The following is an 18,210-nucleotide window of genomic DNA, read 5'->3' as shown; positions in this document are numbered from 1 at the left end:
TTTATGAAACTGATTGGATTATATGTTACATATTTTAAGTGTGTTGCTTTGTCACACTCAAACAACTCACCATGCTTGATTTTAATTTGCATATATACTAGTTTTACTTGGTTAGTTACTAGTGTTAGTTGGTTACTGTGTTCTTGTTTTAAACAGATTGGGACCTATATGATAAAGGTAAAACATAAATTACTAATGACCAATACACATACATATCAAACAATTAAGAAACCAAGAAACTTTTTTTCCTTCCATCCATGAGGAAAGCGTCTTTCCTCATGGATAGAAGAATGAATAATACAAACATTGGGAGCATGAAAATAAAACAGGGATTTTTTTACCATTGGCACTTGAAACTGTTTTCTTTTTCTTCTAAGGAAGCTTAAACACATGAGTATGAGGCACGCAGCTATAAATTTTGGTAACGTTGCGCTGGTGTTCACCAATGCCAGTTAAGCAGTTTTTTTAAGCCATATTTGTAGACCACGCTTTTTTATCTTAAAATTTGTTATATCAGAATTTATTATATAAAATCCATAGCTTGAATGTGACTTGTTGTAGAGTTGACACTTTGTTCTAAAAGCTGGTTGATATAAAAGATCTTTGATTGCCTCAACTGCACATGTTTTGCATATCATTTTCTTTGTGATGACAGAACGATGGGTCAAGAGAGCAGGGACAACTGAGATGATACCAACAGCGTAGTTTAAACCCTTATAGACAACCGACATTATAGAAGTGATAGAGTCAAACATCAGCTCAACCAAAAGTATCGCTTTCGGTAGAAATTGGTAGAACCGCAAAGCTTATTACCTCATAAGAGTATATATGTAGCACAGATTGTAGGCAAAACAGCAGAGCATCTTGCAGTCTTGCACTACTGTTGATCGTTGCTTAATGCATACTTTTAGTTGTGTAAACTTGCGTATTTGCGAAATATATATGTCGTTTCACTTAAGTTGTGTGGTAGCTTGCAAATCACAAACAGGGAGCAGCGGTTTCCTTTACGTATTGATATATGTTATTATCTCTTAGGTATTTGCCCTACATGTATAATGTCGCTTGTATATAGAAGAAATGTTTAATTACGGGTTGTAATTTCCTTGCATAAATTATGGATGTGAAAAATCATAGTGAAACAAGTATATACATGAATGTCATTTGTATCATAAAGTAGTCATGCATCTATTCTGCCTGTTCTAAACTAAGTTTTCTGTTTTGTATCTGTAATTCCTTTCTATTTTAGTGTCTCTCTGAGTAATTTAACAGCCATGATGGAAAGCATTGGAGGACATACTGTAAAAGAAGAATATTAAAATATTGCTAGTAAAAAAGGTTCTTTCCTTCTGTCATATACTTGAAGGACAACATTCCAGGAGGAAAAACCACTACAAAAGCCTCAGACAAAACATTATACATCTGTTTACTTTAGTCTTCATATGATGTGACACAAAACAGGTTTACTAGTATATGTAGTTACCTTTGTTGAAAGGCATGTAGGGACAATTAAAATTGGCCATAAAAAGAATTAATATATAAATATAATAGTATAATAATAATATATTATTCAATAAAGAAAGGAACTTTTTAATCAACACATGTTGTTGATGAAAAAAATATTGAAGCAAAAATGCCCAAATAAAATTGATGCATGATAAAAATGAAAGTTATATTTCGATAAAGCACTTGATAGTGAGAGAAGAGAATGGGACTTCAGCAAACCAATCACATGGTAACCACAGCTATAATTGTGAGCATGTTTTAGTGCTTGTCGTTTAATACTGTTTGCAAATCACAAACAGGGAGCAGCCTACAGACATTTTGGTGAACTGTTAGAATTCATTAACTTAATTTATAATCGAAAGTAGAGAATAAAAGTTTAAACTAGTAACAAGAAAACTAGGTACAGGCTCATAATAGTATAACAATCAGCAGAGTGTTGCAATTGGAGCGGAGCTCCGCGGATTGCACCGGAGCTTCTAACTCTACTTTTGATGAACTTGGGCAACCATTTTTTTTTGCAAATTTCTGCAAACATATGACATCGTGCAGATGCTTATCATAAATCATTTTCAAAAAGTGATTACTTCTAAAAATGTAATTGTTATTGATATTTTATCGTAGAAAGGTGATAACTTCAACAAATCAGAATTTTGACTAAAATATTGACAGCCAATTTGCAGGGAATAAATGGCTGCCTGTTGATAAATTTCTAAGCTTACCAATGCATATTTATTCATAGCTCCATGCCAGTTTGCATGCAAGTTTTAGCAAAGTATAAGCGACCATGTAAGGCCTCCATTTTTCGGTGGTCATTAGGGTCACGCACTGAGAATTTCGAGTGGCGCTCCCGCATTGCATCGGAGCTCATAACTCTACTTAATTGCTCCTCGACAACCAATTTCTTTTGCAAATTGTTGTGAACATATAAATCTGTGCAAGTATTATTTATGCAACGTTTCCAATTACCTTCATCAATTAGAAAAATACAATGGAAAATAGCGTAAAAAAATTCATAGCTTCAACATATTGAGTTTTTTGCTGTAAGGTATTTGCAAGTTATTTACATAAAAAATATGAGCTTGTAGAAAAATTTTTCAGCTTTTCTATGCATGTTAACTTATGTAACTAACACAATTATTTTTATGTAAGTTATTGCAGTTTTTATGTAGCCATGTCGAAGGCTCAAATCGGCCTAGTAAATTGCCACGATACACTGAGGGTTTCCCAGCCATATGTCTCATATGTCCCATATGTCCCATATGCCCCATATGTCCCATATGTCCTATATGTCGCGGTTGCCTAAGGTTTAAATGCATTTATATATCAACTCTTGTGCTGCTCATATAATTTGAGGTAATCAGAGAAGCATGTCTCTATATATTATCTGTTTCTAGTTACGATGATGTAAATTATTTTTTTTATTTAGACAATAGAAGACAACACTGCAAAAGCATATCAGAAGGATTACAGCAAATTATATGATCAACTCATGCTCGTGTGCATGTCAAAAGAAAATAAATACATACCAAAATTATATTAGTCCACCACTCGGAATACTGTAACACTTTTGAATAGATCGATCAAATGATATGTCAGAAAGTCTGGGGTAACGCAAAGTTGCAAATAAGGTTTTTATAACTGTAATACAGAGTAATGTATCAAAAATTAAAATAGTTTGTAGCTAAGGCCACTTTGAAGCCTTTATAGAGAGCGGCCAAATATATTTCCATGTTAGACTGAGCTTCTTAGCTACACTTTTTAAGTCATTTAGCAAAGTATAATATTGTTATAAGATAAAAGGGTTTAATAATTAAATCATACTCCAAGTGTATAATATATGCAATCAAGCAGAGCTCCTTTGAAAAGTTGTCAGTTCCTTGTGAAACAATCATTTTTCGTCAAGTCTATAAAAGAGCATTCTGTCATCTTCGTCATCAGGGACAACCAAAGTGCCATCAGACACACTCAAGCTATAGACATTGCTTCCATAAATTTCGTCATGCGCCATTATGGATACTCTCTCTCCTGCAACCAAATTATATAGAGTCATAATATATCAAGTTCTAAGAACCTCTACACTACGTTAAAAGTTTGCCAAAGACTGAAGCACAATGAAAGAGTCTTTACTACAATAAAAGCTGTGTCTGTCGGTTCATCCATCTATCCAAAGGCAGATGGATGAACCGATGGATGCAGCAGTATTAACAAAACAAGTTATCTTGCACAAAGGTTGAACTCACAACCTATTTATATAGACCAGCGTGCTAATCACTACATCACTCAGCCTCCTCACTACTTCACCGAATAATTATGCACATTAGTGCTGGACTTGGGTAATAAAACTCGTTGAACTAACGAGTTTATATTCTCTCGAGTCTCGGGTAATAAATATTTTGAGCATTTCGGTCTTGCAGGTTCAGGTTTTAGTAAACAGATCCGTCGAGTAGAGTGGAAAAAACTCAATCTATGGCGCTTCGTGCTCTAAACGCTGATTGATAACCCGCCTGTTAACCCTTTGAACCCTGGCTTTTTGTCAATGCGCGTCAGTAACCCTGGGCAATCTGTCCAACGATCCGAAATCTGAACGTGCTCATAATATAATGATATTTGGTAAAACACTAGTAAACAGTCGGGCAACCTGCAGCAAATGTCATCAAACAGAAAAAAACTGTGGTTTTTCATTATTCGGGCTAAAACTATAAAAATTCAAACAATTTTTAAAAAACTCATAAAAACATTTACAATAACATCATATTCATTGAGCATATGTTCATCATTTGTTATGACTCAAAATATGCTGGAAAATTATAATTAGTATTTTAAAATTCTTTATTTGCATCACAAACATTGATGACTTACCAAAAATGAGTCGTGTCAATTTTTCAACGATATCACTCAACTAAAACTTGATCTTAAAACAAAAGAAGTACGTAAAGATATTTGAAAACTGTTACAAATAGAGGTGAGATTTCTGGTCTGATATCATATGCAAACATTAATTTTATTGGTTTACGCTGTTATACTTAGAAACGGCTTTTGTAAACAAAGCCGTGTGAATGCCAGAACTCCGGCCGATAGAGATTCTGAAACACCCTGCGCCACGCCTGAAAACTGACAGTTGGGGTTCAAACATCAAAGGGTTAAGGCTGCGAGCAAAAATATCGGTTATTAGAAAATAGTAAAAAACAATAGCTAAATTGAATAGAAGTATGGTTGCATTGTAAATTTCAGAATATGTCTAATGTTTAAAAATTTTAGACATAAAACCCTATCAAAAAACCTGATACGCAAAAAACCCATTGGCCAAGAAGTACTCGTGCCAAGCACTAATGCACATACTGGTTACCTATGGTGATCTCTCAAGGAGCTCTACCAAAAGTACTAGTAATAATAAATGATGAAGAGAGGGTGATGCATGGTAATGAATTTGTTCTCATCGGTATATTGAATGTTTGGAATGACACTTTTCTAAGATGTTTCTAGTTTTCAATGGTTTTTTATACAACTAACCAGGTTTTAACATCGGACAAGTTACTGTAAACTCGTATACATTCACTATTTTATTAACAATTATATTTGCAAGTGTCTCTCAGAATGAAAGTAGTTATGAAATTTAAAAAAATTAAAAACCACTAAATAAGAATATGTTGCATTATGTTATGTTATTTATGTTACCAAAGCCATAATAAAGAATTGACACTTATAGCTCTCAAAGAAATAAAATTACTTACGGTAGAAACCAAGCGATAGTGTATTGACCTGTAATACTGAAACTCTATGATAAATATAGTTCTATATTATTAACATGACTTGATTTACATTAATTTTGTCTAAAGTCTCATTACCCTCTGTTATGAAGTTCATTCTAACAGCACTGCATATGTTTACATATGTTTTTAATAGATCAGTTTTAAGATAATAAAATACTATTTAAATAGAAAACCCCCACTAGTAATATAATTATTAACAAGCTAGTTTCTTTGCATGACGTGCTAATTGTCAAAGGATATCAGTTCAATGCCTGTCTGTTGGCTGTCATTTTAAATTGTAGCATGTCGTTATTGATGTCTTAAAGGCTAGGAAATTTAACTGCTACTGAATTTGAATATCCTTTGTTTTTTTGTGACGTCATTCTATCGTTGTCTGCCATCTTTATGAACAATTTTTATCGTTAAAAACACGAAGCTTCTGCAATTAATTATTGCAAACAATGCTTCTGTTTGCAAATTTTTTATTTTAGTACCAAAACAACACCGAAAAATACTATTAATCAAAAGAATAATGATCGTTTTCTACCAAAATGGTGGCTTTTTCGTAGATGAGCACATGTGCAAACAGGGTGATGACGTAAAAAAACCGATGGATTGCTGAGACCAATATTTATCGAACATTATTCACAGCAGCACAAGGTGGCACCTGTCTACAGCTGCTAGTTACCACGAGGTGACACCTGTTTACAGCTGTTAGCTGCTACACAACTTATATAAGTGTTGAAGTGCTCAAACTTCGGCACCTAATTCTTGTTTAATCTCATTTTACCTTTCAAAAAGCAAAACAGCAGCGTAAAGAAGTTGCTGATATTGCCGCAAAGATCAATAATAAATAATAATTTATACTCGATATTGTTAATTAACAATACTCTTCCTAGTCATATCTTGATGAAGAGTTATGATAAAGACTATTTTAATAATAATCTTTTATTGTAATTATTAAAAAACAAATTATAACAACTGCAATGTTATCATTTTTATTCCCTTGCAAATTAAAGACAAGCATGTTCAATAAAGGACCAGTAAAAGGTAAACAATGTATCATGTTCTAAGCAAACACAAACATGCTAATGATAATAACAATGCTGTTACGGCAAATTACTGTGACCAGGGCTCAGACAATCAAACTTTTGATCAATACAGTCAACAGGCTGAGCCTTTCAGTTACAGGGGAAGGTCCAGTAAACGTTGACGACATCCAGAAAACTGAAAAAAAACTGGCTAAAAGACAAGGTGTAAAATAAAGAGGAATCGAGCAAAGCCTAAAAAATAAGATAATGTATATAAGAATCATGATGCAATCAATTGCGTACATTCCTTGTATGTTTGAATGTAGTTTATTGCTTTTTATACATGAATGCCGATGTATATTTATTTATTCAAATATATATCAGTGGTGTTTAACACTCGGTGTAAGAGAACCAAAGTAGCCTTTTATGTCTATTATTCACTTACCAATTTTATTGTTCGAACTTAATTTAAACATTGTTGTGTTTGGGTACAAGGAGCCACGCAAGTTGTTTTGGCTTCTGGTGTGTTCAGCCAACTGTAGTGGTGGTTTTGCAGAAAAATCTAACTGTCTTTGGTGGCCAGCAAGGAAGAGTGGTTGTGGGGCAGCCACAGCCTTCCCCAAGTTGAAGGAGCACGTTACCTCAGCTCTTATGTTACATCTGAGTCGACCGCGCTTTCCGGATACAGATGACAGCAGCCGCTTAGTAAAAACGGCATTAACCCAAAAGCAGAAAGAAGCTGAGAGAATGATAGACTTTTTCAGTAAAACACTGACCTGGATTTTCTGGTCAAAGTCCAGTTCACACTAGAGGCCCAAGCCGGTCTCCGTTTTGGGAACGTCGATGGACTCATCCGACAGAGGTGTGAAGACTGTTGGCAATGCGAGCTAATTGAGCTGGAAGATGGAAGACCGACTCGCAAAAAAACTTGTTCCAGAGAGCCAGTATCTTTTAGAAGGACTTATTGAAAGCCCTTCAATACTTGAGAGAAGCTTCAAAAATGTCTGGCAAACTCAAGGTCACATATGCTAAGCTGTCAAAGTCACCGACCCTTAAAAGTCTGGCGACACTGGGCACAGTACCTTTACCGTGCCTGGGGTTGCCAGGACCGCGCACCAGATTGTTGGCCAAATAGGCCTGTTTGTTGCTATGACATCCAAGTGAGCCAGCACAAAACTAACCAAAGCTACCATAGAACTATGCAAGACAGCATGGGAGAAAACTTGGGTAACCACCGAAAAAAAATACTGCAGATGCAAACCACTGACCAAGGACGAGTAGACACCATATACCACACGGTTGAGCAAGCCGAGCAGCCGACCTGAGAGCGGCTAAAGTTCAAAAATCAAGAACTCCACCAGTTGCATAAAACTCGTCCGTTTCTTAGGCTATGATGTAGTGAAGTACTGAAGGCGCAGACTTATGTCATGGCCAGCCAAGATGATGCACGGTATGCCCACCAGCCATCACGAAAACGGCCCTATAGCAGACTGAGGCCCTTGCTCATTCTGAGATGGGTAGAACGATCAGCTGATTGCGACTGATGAGGTATTTGTCGATAGGTCACTGATCAAAAACTCTGAGGACTGTCAGGCAGCAAAGCTCGGTGACACCAAATTGTCGGTGCCCTTAGTAAAAGGTAGTGGTGAAACTAGCAAGACTGATGCTGGAGACTCTGAGAGAATAAGTGTATCTTGGTGCTGACAAACCACATCTCAAAGTAGTAGGATGTCATAGCCCTACAGAGACTACAGCTCCAATAGTGGTAATTGCGTTGGAACCACGGGTGTTTTGTTACATGGGTTTACCAGAAACAATTCTACACTGACCAGGGTGCACAGTTTGAAAGTCAACCGTTGACCGAGCAGTGTCATCTCTTTGTGGGTAAAATAAACTCACACTACACCCTATTACTACCAAGCCAACGATGTGATCAAATTCAATAATCAACAACTGGGTGACTTCCTGCAAACACTACTGCTGATCTGGGGTCATGAGTAGTAGGACAGGTTGCTCCCTCAGTTAATGCGAGCATATGGTAGAACGCCATACTTAACCACTAGAAAGACAGCCAACCTGCTAATGCTTGGGCAAGTGCTGCAACTTCCTGACCAGATAGAGTTTAACTCACAACCACCGAGGCTCAATCTTTACCTAGTAGAGATAGGCCCAGTCTTCTGTGCAAAATGAAAGCAGACTGAAGCCTTTCCGTACCTGCCCAGAGGAGCTAGGACAGGCACAGGCCAGTGTAGGGCCAAGAAGAGGGCCTAACATAAAAGCGGCAAGAGTTAGGAGAAAAGAAGATAAAGTCGAGTTGGATCTGGCCAGGCAGAGGACATAAACCTACACCTACCCTGCTTTCACCAAGAATCTGGAAGGTCAGCTGCAACAGCTTTGAATGAGAAAGAACAAACAGCAGAAACAAGTTCAGCACTAGCCCGGCTTCCTAGCCAATGAAAAATGCTCCTGGATTAGAAAAATGCACTTGGCCACCACATCGTTATTGAGAGTGGGAGAGGTTAACTATGGTAACAACCAATCAAGATTTTCACAAGCGTAGTGCTGCCAAAAAGACAAGTGAGCAATGTTGTTGAGGAGACTGATAACAAAAGATATTTTGTTTTTTATCCGTCAGAGGAGTTAGTCAGGTACAGCATCGCTGTTACAAATAAAACTCTCAAATATTTTCAAATGCTCACTACAATGATAGGAAGCTCAGGCAAAAGTGTATACTCAGGTGTGTCAAAGCACAGGCTCAGCTGCCTTAGAGAGCACAGACAACATCGCTGGCAACTTAGAAGAGTGCTCCGAACAGGCTGCCGTCCCGAGCCAGTCTGTCATCAATGGAAACGCTCAAATTGAGACACACCTGGTCAACATTCTAGCTACAATGGGTCAGAAGGTGTCTGCTTATATTGTTCTATTTTTAAAAATGCCTGCAAGTCCACCCAATGATTCTCTGCTAGAAATCCATGAACGACTCGACAAGGTGGAAGAAGTAGAAAAGGCTGAACTAGTCACAGAGTCGATGCAGGTCTCATGTATTACTGAGACCAAGCCCGTTTGGTCGATAAACCTCAAGCAGCCTCCTCTGTAAAAGCTCTAAAAGGTTTCCCGCAATACCGACTGAGAAGAGGGAGAAAATTCAGACTTAACGCTACGTCAGCGATGGCATTTGGGACCAAGTAGAAAATGCACTTAAAGAGCCTGGCACCTGCAGCATATGCGTAGTTATCTCGAGAGCACGCAGAAATAAGCTACTTGTAGAACAGCATTTTGCTTTGTATGTCTGCCTCTGCCGCTGTCAACATGTTTTCCGTGACCAGCTGATTGTCTACTAGAAAGCCCACCAATCTACCGAGTGCGGCAGCGCAGTATACTTAGTTGACCTGGTCCACTGGCAATCCTTTCTGCATGCCAGAGGGTGGCTGGTCAAACTGGAGGTGCTGCTCTGCCAGCCAGCACGAACCGAGGCCAATTGCCGCTTTAGAAAGTCAGCGGCCAGGTCTTCTACTACCCATAAAACTGAGGGAGAACACTGGCTGAGAGCCTCACGTTGACCTTGGCTACATTACCACAGTCCCATCAATGCCATCACCAACAGAGCTCAGGACTTCCCAACTAGGAAGAGGGCGGCCAATATTGTGATGCTACCAGAAGGCGCGTATCTACTCTCTCCACAAGGCCCGGTGCCTCAGAGTAACTGAGAGAGCGTTCACTGAGACCAAGGTGGCCAGTTTAGAGTTTGGTGCTCAGCAGCAGCTCTGGTCATGACTGCTCTCCTCTTCTAGCTCAAAAGTGGACAGTTCCCAGGACCTCCACTAGGGTAGAGTGTTACAGCAGAGCATCAAGACTTGGGCTGTGGTGATTGACCTTCTAGTCTCTACGGTCAACCAGCCTTCTGGTTTCAGGAGAAGGCTTGGTCAGCATTGAGAACAAACAAACTACTGAGGAAATCGACTAGAGGATTGAATGTATAATAAAAAGAAAAGTGGGCAGAACCAAAAAAAAACATATATAAGGAGAGGATATGCAATTGTTTGAGCAGATTTGTACGCACACACTCTCTGCATGTTTGAATGTGGTTCATTGCCTATCTTACATGTATAATGCCTATGTAACCTATTTATTTGAATATATATTTTGTTGGTGTTTAACACTCGGTGTTGTTGCTTGAATGTTTTGTGGAGAGTGAAGGGAATCAGCAGTCTTCTTTATAATGAGTTTGAATTTACGTGTGAACCCAGAGTCATACATCTCACTCCAGAATATATAAAAATGTACTCTAAACAGCACATTCCACTCCTGTATTATTACCTATAAAATTGGTTGACCTTCTACCTATTACAGCAGTATTATTAGCCGTATGAGTTATTTGCTTTGTCACCAGTTTTAATACAGGTAGGTAGGGCCACAATTTTTAAGGATATAATTTAATTATTTTTTAAGTTGAATATTGTAACAAAATTATAATTATAAAAAAGAATATTAAAACTTAACCATATATATCGTAAGCTGCGGGAGACATTAACATCTGTAAAGAATTTGTTTGCCAATATTCGATACAACTGACTATTTGTTGACAAGAAAATTGTTATTTTTGTTGTAGTTTGGGCTGTTTACACGAGCAGCGATTATTACTCTGTGTTGCCATGACTATGGAACTCTAGAAATACTGCATTTATGCTCATTTACAGTCTGGTTACAGCTACTTCACGCTCTAAAGTTATTTTTACCTGCATGGTTTCTGATTGAACACTAGACTGCTAGTTAATAGGGCAGAGGAGATGCAACCCTTATTAGAGATATTATGATAATTTAACACACTATCATATTAACATCTTTTAATACCTTCAGAGGAAAGACCTGTAATATTCATGTCAAAGTGTAATAGGTGTCATGTACTCTGGTACGAAATATTATATTCACATCATAATAGGCTAAATCCTAATGTTAAAAGTAAGATATTTTTATTAATATCTTAGATTAGTATAACATTAGTTTAATAATTGTAGTAATAATATACATAGATTGTACACTGTAGTTCAAACTGTGGTGGTCACCATTAACATAGGAGTTGTCCATTCTTACAGCTTTTAGGATTGCTAAACAGATCAGTAGTGAAACCTTATATACAGGTATCATACAGATATACTGTTGTTTTGTAGTTGTTGTATTGTATTATCACAATAAGTCTTGTATCACAGAAAACACAGCTAACAGGTAAGAAGCACATAAAGGAACTGACTTAGTTAGCAAGCCCATAGCTATGGGTTATTAGACAATTATGCGATTATAGCACAGCTAAAAGAAAGCTGACTGCACAGCTAATATGTAACACATCTCCCTCACTATTCTGAGTTTATGGTTAGTCATGACCTTGTTAGAACTTAGAACTGTCATAGTAATCAGGTCGTCTTCTATTACGAGTAGGATATCTGGGACTTTGTACTGGCCTCTCATCAGGTACAGATTGGGCAGGTTGGATGTTAAGATCATTTGAAGCTGTGATGATATTGTCATTGGTCGATGTATCATTAACTTGAAGTCTAGCTTGTAGCTGATTGGCATGTCGTCTCCATACACCACGGTCTGTTCGCACAGCATACAGTATGTTACCCAGCTTGTTAATTATCGTTCCAGGTATCCACTTAGGTCCAGAGCTATAGTTCCTTGCATAAACCAAAGAGTCTACTTCATACCGTGATGATGTAGAAGATGCTTGACCTGGTGAAAGAGTTTTCTTGTTCTGAATTGGTTTCAGCAAGGTCAGAGTATTTCTCGGCTGTCGTCCATGTAGAACTTCAGCAGGTGATTTCCAGTTCAAAGAGGGATGAGGTAAACATCTGTAAGTGGTTAAAAACAGTTGCAGGGCAGTCTTGATTTTCTCCCCTCCTGCACAATTCTTCTCTACAGATTGCTTAAGAGTCTGGACAAATCTCTCCGCTTCTCCATTCGATGCAGGATGGAATGCGGGAGATGTTATATGTTTAATGCCATGCATGGTGCAGAACTGGTCAAATTCATTTGACACGAATTGTGGGCCGTTGTCTGTAACAATAGTCCGAGGAAGACCTTCATGTACAAAGATCTGTCGTAGCACGCCAATTGTGTCCTTAGAAGTAGTTTTTCCTACATCTAGCATAGCAACGTACGGATATCGGGAATGTGCATCTACACAAACCAACCACATCTGACCTTTAAAAGGTCCTGCATAATCCAAATGAATTCGTTCCCATGGTAGTTGGGTGGACGGCCAACTTTGGTAAGTCTTGGCTGGGTCATTAGCACAGATTCGGCAAGGTTCACAAGCTTTGATTAGCTGTTCTATGTCTGCATTGATGCTAGGCCACCATGCGTATCGACGAGCAAGCTGTTTTACTCTTTCTACACCCCAGTGTGATGTATGCAGCAAGTCTAACACTTTACTCTTCAGAGCCTGTGGAATGACAACTCTAGTAGTGCCATCACGTTGCAAAAGCACAGCCTCCCCATGAACAAAAAGAGACTCCCTCATATTCCAATATGGCCGCAAATGTTCATAGCTAGCTGTAAGCTTACTGGGCCAAAGGCCATTCAGTATCCACTCTTTCACTATCTGTAGTGATGTGTCTTTCATGGTTTCTTGTTTAACAGCCTCATCGTCAAGGGGACCATGATCGAGCTCCTCTTGTATAGTGTGTGAGACCTCAATGCTCTCCTTCTCTTCATCATGGTCAAACTTCGGGTCTGCCCCTATAGGTAACCTGGACAAGCCATCTGCATTGCCGTGCTGTGCTGTAGGTTTGTACCTGATGTCATACTGATAAGCCATCAGTGTGAGGGCCCATCTCTGCAGTCGCTGAGCTGTTAAAACGGGGATATTCTTTTCTGGTGAAAACATGGCAACCAGGGGTTTATGATCAGTAATGAGCGTGAAACGTCTCCCATATAGATACTGTCTAAACTTAGTCACTCCATAGATAATAGAAAGCGCTTCTTTCTCTATCTGTGAGTAATTCTTTTGGTGCACGCTCAATGTCTTTGATGCATGTGCTAGTGGTCTTTCAGCTCCATTTTCCTCTTGTAGGAGTACTGCCCCAATTCCATAGTTAGATGCGTCTGTTGCTAGAACCAGCGGTTTACTCTGGTCAAAATGGGTAAGTTTGGTAGCCTTGATGACACTTTCTTTAAGAACATGGAAGGCCTTGTCACACTCGTCAGTCCAGTCAAACTCGACATTTTCACGAAGAAACTTGTAGAGGGGGGCTGCTTTGCTAGACAGGTCAGCAATGTATGAGCCGTAATAGTTGATCTTGCCCAAAAACGCCTGTAGCTGTTGTAAGTTCTGTGGTCGTGGAAGCTGTTCAATAGCCTCTATTGCAGAATTCGAGGGAGTCTTGCCGTTCTTGTCTATTATGTGACCTAGGTATTCAACAGCATTCTTGAAGAACTCGCATTTCTCTCTTTGTATGCGGAGCCCATACTCCTGTAGTCTAGCTAAGAGTTTGTCGAGGTTAGACCAGTGCTCACTCTCACTGCTACCAGTGACAATCAGATCATCCAAGTATGCTGCAACTCCAGGTAAGTCAGCAATCATTGAGTCCATGCATCGCTGAAACTGTGCAGGGCTTGATGCCAATCCAAAACACATCCTGTTGTAGCGAAACAAACCACATTGAGTGTTGATGACACACAACTTCTTTGCATTATCATCTAACTCTAGTTGCAAGTAGGCATCTGCCAGGTCTATCTTGGAAAAGTGTACCCCGCCTCTCAACTTCTCTAGCAACTCTTCAAGGCTTGGTAATGGGTGTTGATCAATTGATATTTGTTGGTTCAACATCTTGAAATCACCACATATACGCACTCTTCCATTTGGTTTGGAAACTGCTACTATTGGAGCAGCATAATCACTAAAGTCCACATGTTCCAAAACACCAGCTTTAACTAATCGATCTAGCTCTTCTTTTACAGCTTGGCGTCTAGAGAATGGCACTACACGAGGTTTAGAAAAGCTTGGTGTGCTTCCTGGTTTCAAGCGTACTGGTACTTTTACCTTTTTACATCGGCCAAGACCTGTCTTGAAGACATCAGAGTACTTAGAGGAGAGTGCAGCGATTTTGTCCCTAAATCCAATAGGGTTACTTCCTGTGACAGTACAGGTAACATCACAACTACCCTGTGTCAATATAGCTAGCCCCTGCTGAGAGAGACCGAATTTGTCACTCCAATCTAGACCAAAAAGGTTTGAGCCTTGTGTTGTGTTTACAACAAGAAGTTTGAGATTTTGTTTTTCCACATCTCCTACCTTCACACTAACTGAACATTGTCCTTTAATCTGTAACTCACTCTGCCCATATGCTTTAAGATGGGTACTGACAGGTAAGAGGGGGGGTGATCCAAGACTTTGGTAGCCTTGCAAATCAACTATAGAGCAAGTAGCCCCTGTGTCCCATTGAAACATTGCATCATGACCATTGACAACAGTTTTGATCCAAACCTTTCTATTGACTCGTTGGAAAAGATTATCTGAAACTGCATGTACTGAATGATAAGGTTCACTTGCATCAGTGAGCACACTTAACACAGAGTTTTCAACTGTCCTAGCAGACTGTTCTGTCTGACTTTGTGTTGCTGTCTTAGCCATACAGACAGCCTCAATGTGACCTTTGACCTCACATTTCCTGCAGACAAATGCTCTGCAGGGACAATTTTTTCTGTCATGTTTAATGTAACAGCTAGGGCAAGACTTCAACATACCTGTGTTCTGTGCATTAGCTTGTTGCTTTCCAATGGTTTGTTGACCTCGGCGTGATCTTTGCTTGTACTGACCTGACATTTTGTTTACTGTGTCTTCGATAGCTGGAAAAGTTGTCTCCCCCTTGAGAATTTTATCGGTCTCCGTTGTCTTGATGAATGCTGTAGCCTTCTTAAGAACATCATTAAGAGATGGATCAGCATCAAGTAGACACTGGCGACGTACATCAGCATGTGGCGTCTCTTTAATGATTATGTCACGAATTTGTTCATCAACATAACTAGTGCCACAGCCTGTGCTTTTGCACGTGAAAGCACAGTGCCGTGCGAGTCCACTAAGTTCTGCAGCCCAATCAACATAGGACTGACCAGTCTTCATCTTACATTGAGAAAATTCAAATCTTGCTGCCTGAACATGTATGGTATCTGCAAAGTGTTCATTAAGTTTCTCCGACAACTCAGTAAATGACTTGCTTGTAATATCCTCTGCGCCAAATAAGTTTGACAACAAGTCGTATGTCTCAGCTCCTACCCAAGATAGTAAGCATGCTCGTTTCTGACTGTCATCTACCACCCGATACACATTAAAGTGCTGATTGAAACGTTGAAGGTACTGGTTCCATTTTTCTTTACCCCTGTCGTATGCTTCAAACTTGGGTATGGCGACAGCTACTGGTATTGATGCAGCACTATCACTCTTGGTAGCTTCAAGCAAGGAGATAAACTGCTTCTGTAGATCAGCGTTTTGCTGCTGGAACTGTTGTTGCTGTTTCTGCATAGCATCGATCAAAGCTTTTATGTTAGGATCCATAGCAAGACAATAGAAAAATGCTGGCTGTGAGTCCACAATGTTCGTTCCTGACACCAGTTGTTGTATTGTAGTTGTTGTATTGTATTATCACAATAAGTCTTGTATCACAGAAAACACAGCTAACAGGTAAGAAGCACATAAAGGAACTGACTTAGTTAGCAAGCCCATAGCTATGGGTTATTAGACAATTATGCGATTATAGCACAGCTAAAAGAAAGCTGACTGCACAGCTAATATGTAACACATACAACTATTAGACATATAAGCATGCATTTTAAAGTTGGTTTGGCAACTTTTTTTTCAAATGTGGTTTTCTATTTTGTGAAAATGCTCTGAGCAATTTATGGTCTAAAGAGCTATGTAAAACTTGTCTGATTTCTAAAAAAGACCTTTTAAGAAACAGTCTTCAAACACTAATAATTATCTCTCCAAAGTTTTTTTAAAAATGTTAAAAAGGTTTCATAATTGCAATTTACATTGTAGTTGTAAAAATCGATTTATTAGTAAGGTAGTTTAGTTTTCAATTATCTTATCAAAATTTTCAGATGGTTCAGTTTTCAAAGTAATATCATTCATAAACATTAAATTTCTTACAATAAACTTTATTTAAAACTTTTTCAAAATTTAAGGCTAGTCGTAGGCTATAAATGACACTATTATAATTGATGATAATCAGCATGCCTATTAAACAATATACATGTACATGTACCTGTAACATAGCTGAGTGTGTAGATGCTAATAGTGACACCTGCAGCTACCAGTATGTAGTCTCTGTAGCATACCAGACCAATTGGATTAGGATGAGTGACAGTCCACATGATATCCCCTGTGGTGATGTTCAATCTGATAATTTTGTCTGTGTGATAATCAGCTATTATGACATCATCTCCATATCCAGCGCATATCGTGACTATATTATTATCACTTAACAAGCTGCAGCTGATATTATGCAGAGTCTTACCAGTGAGAGAATAAACAGTTACTCTCTTATTAAGAGGGTCAGCAACCACTACCTTACCTGCTGCTACAGTCAGCATGTTACAGCAATAGTCATGACTTGGGTGGTCCCAGGTTGTCATCTCTCTACCTGACAGGTCATAGACACAGACTTTAAGAGTTTCACTGCCGGAGACTAACATGTATAGCCTGTTCTCATGGACGCTAATGGACTCGACCCAGCCAGTCAAAGATATGAACGAGTTATGTAACTTCAACTTGTTATCAATTCTACTGACAGTACCATTATTCAGTCCTACATAAGTGACTCCTTCATGCTGACATACTGATATGGGGTTTGATGATAGTTCTATAGTCTGGAGTAGAGTAATAGATGTACCGAGTGAAGCATCGTAAAAGGGAAGTTGTTGAAGTGTCATGATGTCCTGGTTGCTTTTAACTCCATGAAATATGTTATCAGAGGAGACAATCTCTAACTCAATCTCACGCTTTTCACCTACAAAATATAATAATTTTCAGAATTAAATACAGCACGCTCTGACCCTGTTAAAAAGGTGTGAAAGTACTTAGTGTTTGTAATTGTCTGCTTAAATAAATAAACTATTTTAGTTTAGTATATTAAACATGTTCAACAGCTAAAATATATTAGTGACAGTTCAATATACTGGCGACATGTGAATACCGCTGAAACATGAGTACGAGTGAGCAAACGACATGATCACAATGATTGTGTCATACATGTTTAAAATGATAATATATCATGGTGTTAATATACATTGTTGATTAGATTACAATACCAAGGCCCCAATTTTCTTTGAAACGGTGATAAGCTCGACTCTCTTCTTGACGATATGATGGTTAGAGCACAAGTTCATGCGCTTGCTAAATGTATTTAGCATCTGACAAGCTGTCTACATGATCTACATGTAGTTCATTTTTCAGCCTTCATATAACATCAATTGTTGTGATAATTTTGGGCAATCTACAGTAACACTGAAACTACATTCCAGGTCGTTAGAAAGCTAGCAGTGCCAGTTGATTCAAAGTATCAACTTCATACTGATGCGCAGTAGTTGTACACATCCATCTTCAATCTTTTAATGTTGAAAATTTGCAGCATACATGAAGTGTTGGGTTCCAGATTGAATTTGATGCACGGTAAATTGCAGAATGCAATTTGCAGTAGGAGCGTAGTTGTAGTAACAGTAAATGGTCACTGTGGATTGTTGTGGCATGGTAAAGTTGCAATGTAATGCACAATTGCTGCTAATTGCACTGCAATGGTGCGGCGCAGTTCTAAGGCGCCATAGTCATAATGCGTATTTATTCTGCTTAAAGAAGTTCTGGATGAACACATCAAAACTGTCATACAAAGATTAAAGCTCTCTATAAACCAACTGACAAGGAGATTTATGAGTTA

The 18,210-nt window shown here is 38.5% G+C and overlaps 1 protein-coding gene across 1 annotated transcript in view; it reads right to left on the bottom strand.

Moving 5' to 3' along the window:
* Positions 1-3,050: 3,050 nt before the first annotated feature.
* LOC137406477 (uncharacterized) overlaps positions 3,051-18,210 on the bottom strand; it is a 19,960-nt gene continuing 4,800 nt past the window's right edge. The window contains exons 4-5 of the mRNA XM_068093061.1: positions 16,543-17,286; positions 3,051-3,528 (exon numbers count right to left, since the gene is read on the bottom strand). Coding sequence (XP_067949162.1) covers positions 3,392-3,528; positions 16,543-17,286 — 881 coding nt within the window. The 3' untranslated portion in view covers positions 3,051-3,391. The remainder of the gene's footprint in view (positions 3,529-16,542; positions 17,287-18,210) is intronic.

Source organism: Watersipora subatra, chromosome 10, assembly GCF_963576615.1.
Source record: "Watersipora subatra chromosome 10, tzWatSuba1.1, whole genome shotgun sequence".
Lineage (NCBI taxonomy): Eukaryota > Metazoa > Bryozoa > Gymnolaemata > Cheilostomatida > Watersiporidae > Watersipora > Watersipora subatra.
The sequence above is the reverse complement of the archived record's forward strand: the minus strand, read 5'-3'. Positions and strand labels throughout refer to the sequence as shown.